The 1,195-nt window shown below is 39.1% G+C and overlaps 1 protein-coding gene across 1 annotated transcript in view; it reads left to right on the top strand.

The window, feature by feature from the left end:
- The window catches only part of rgs11 (regulator of G protein signaling 11), a gene marked incomplete at its 5' end in the record, with an annotated part of 18,477 nt that overhangs the window by 11,694 nt on the left and 5,588 nt on the right, over nucleotides 1-1,195 (top strand). Inside the window, 2 exon segments of the mRNA XM_014013828.1 lie at nucleotides 454-541; nucleotides 616-754. Coding sequence (XP_013869282.1) covers nucleotides 454-541; nucleotides 616-754 — 227 coding nt within the window.

The following is a 1,195-nucleotide window of genomic DNA, read 5'->3' as shown; positions in this document are numbered from 1 at the left end:
ATCATATTCTACGACAGTGATTACTCCTTAAGAGTATTTGGGACTATAATGGTTTGTGTTGGACTTTAATCAAGTCCTAGTGATCAACTGGAGATAAAAGATTATTCATTAAAAATTTAAATCAATTTTATTGCCTGTGAGATTTTCTAATAGGAACAAATGGAATAGATGAGATAGCGGAAAAATTTTTTTAGTGCACTATTACCTAAAATGATGAGTTCACGAGGGTTAAGAATATAAAGAAAAAACTCCAACAGAAGATAAATATTTAAGAGAGGAAATTAGAAAAACAGAGATTTGTTCAGCCATGCAGACGGTAGGTTTCCTCTCATTTAAAATGTCTCTTACTGTGTGTCGTTTTTTTATAACACCGTTTCCTGTGTCCTAATGTGTGTGTGTGTGTGTGTGTGTGTGTGTGTGTGTGTGTGTGTGTGTGTGTGTGTGTGTTCTCAGCGGAGAATCTGTGTTTCTGGCAGGCTTGTGAGGACATTCGACACGGCGAAAGTTCAAGAATCGTAGAGAAAGTGGAAGACGTTTATGAGTGAGTGGTACATCCTGTTGCATGAACTTCAGACACACACAAAACAGTCACCGTCCTTCCTGTCCGTCGCCCAGAAACTTCCTGGCTCCTGGAGCGGCCCGCTGGGTTAACATCGACAGCAAGACCATGGCTAAAACCCTGGAGGGGATGAAATGTCCGCACCGCTTCGTCCTGGATGACGCTCAGATGCACATCTACTTCCTCATGAAGAAGGTCTGGCTGCTCGCCTCGGAGTACGAGGACGCAACCTTTAAAATAACAGTTTGGATTTTGATACTTTATATGGGTTAAAGACGTTTTAAAATATTTTTAAATTAGAAATAAAAGGGGAAAGCTTAGCGTGCCTGGAAAGAGAGCTTGTGAGATGTGTTAGTACTCTCAGCTACTACCACACCAACCTTTAGCTCAGTGTAGGTATGAGACGAAAAGAATTGTTCTTGGAAAAACAGAGGTCAACACCAAAATGATCAATATTAGTGATTATGTTGTTTTGGTCTCTAAGTTTTTATTTGGTTTAACATTTAAAACCCAGAAAACTTGTGATGATTCTGCTACAAACACATATCAACAGAACGTTTTTATTTCTTCAGATACAGTGGTTTGCAAAAGTATTCATACCCCTTGAACTTTTCCATATTTTGTCACATTACAACC

This window comes from Austrofundulus limnaeus, unplaced genomic scaffold (assembly GCF_001266775.1).
Source record: "Austrofundulus limnaeus strain Quisiro unplaced genomic scaffold, Austrofundulus_limnaeus-1.0 Scaffold106, whole genome shotgun sequence".
In the NCBI taxonomy this organism is placed as follows: Eukaryota; Metazoa; Chordata; class Actinopteri; order Cyprinodontiformes; family Rivulidae; genus Austrofundulus; species Austrofundulus limnaeus.
The sequence above is the reverse complement of the archived record's forward strand: the minus strand, read 5'-3'. Positions and strand labels throughout refer to the sequence as shown.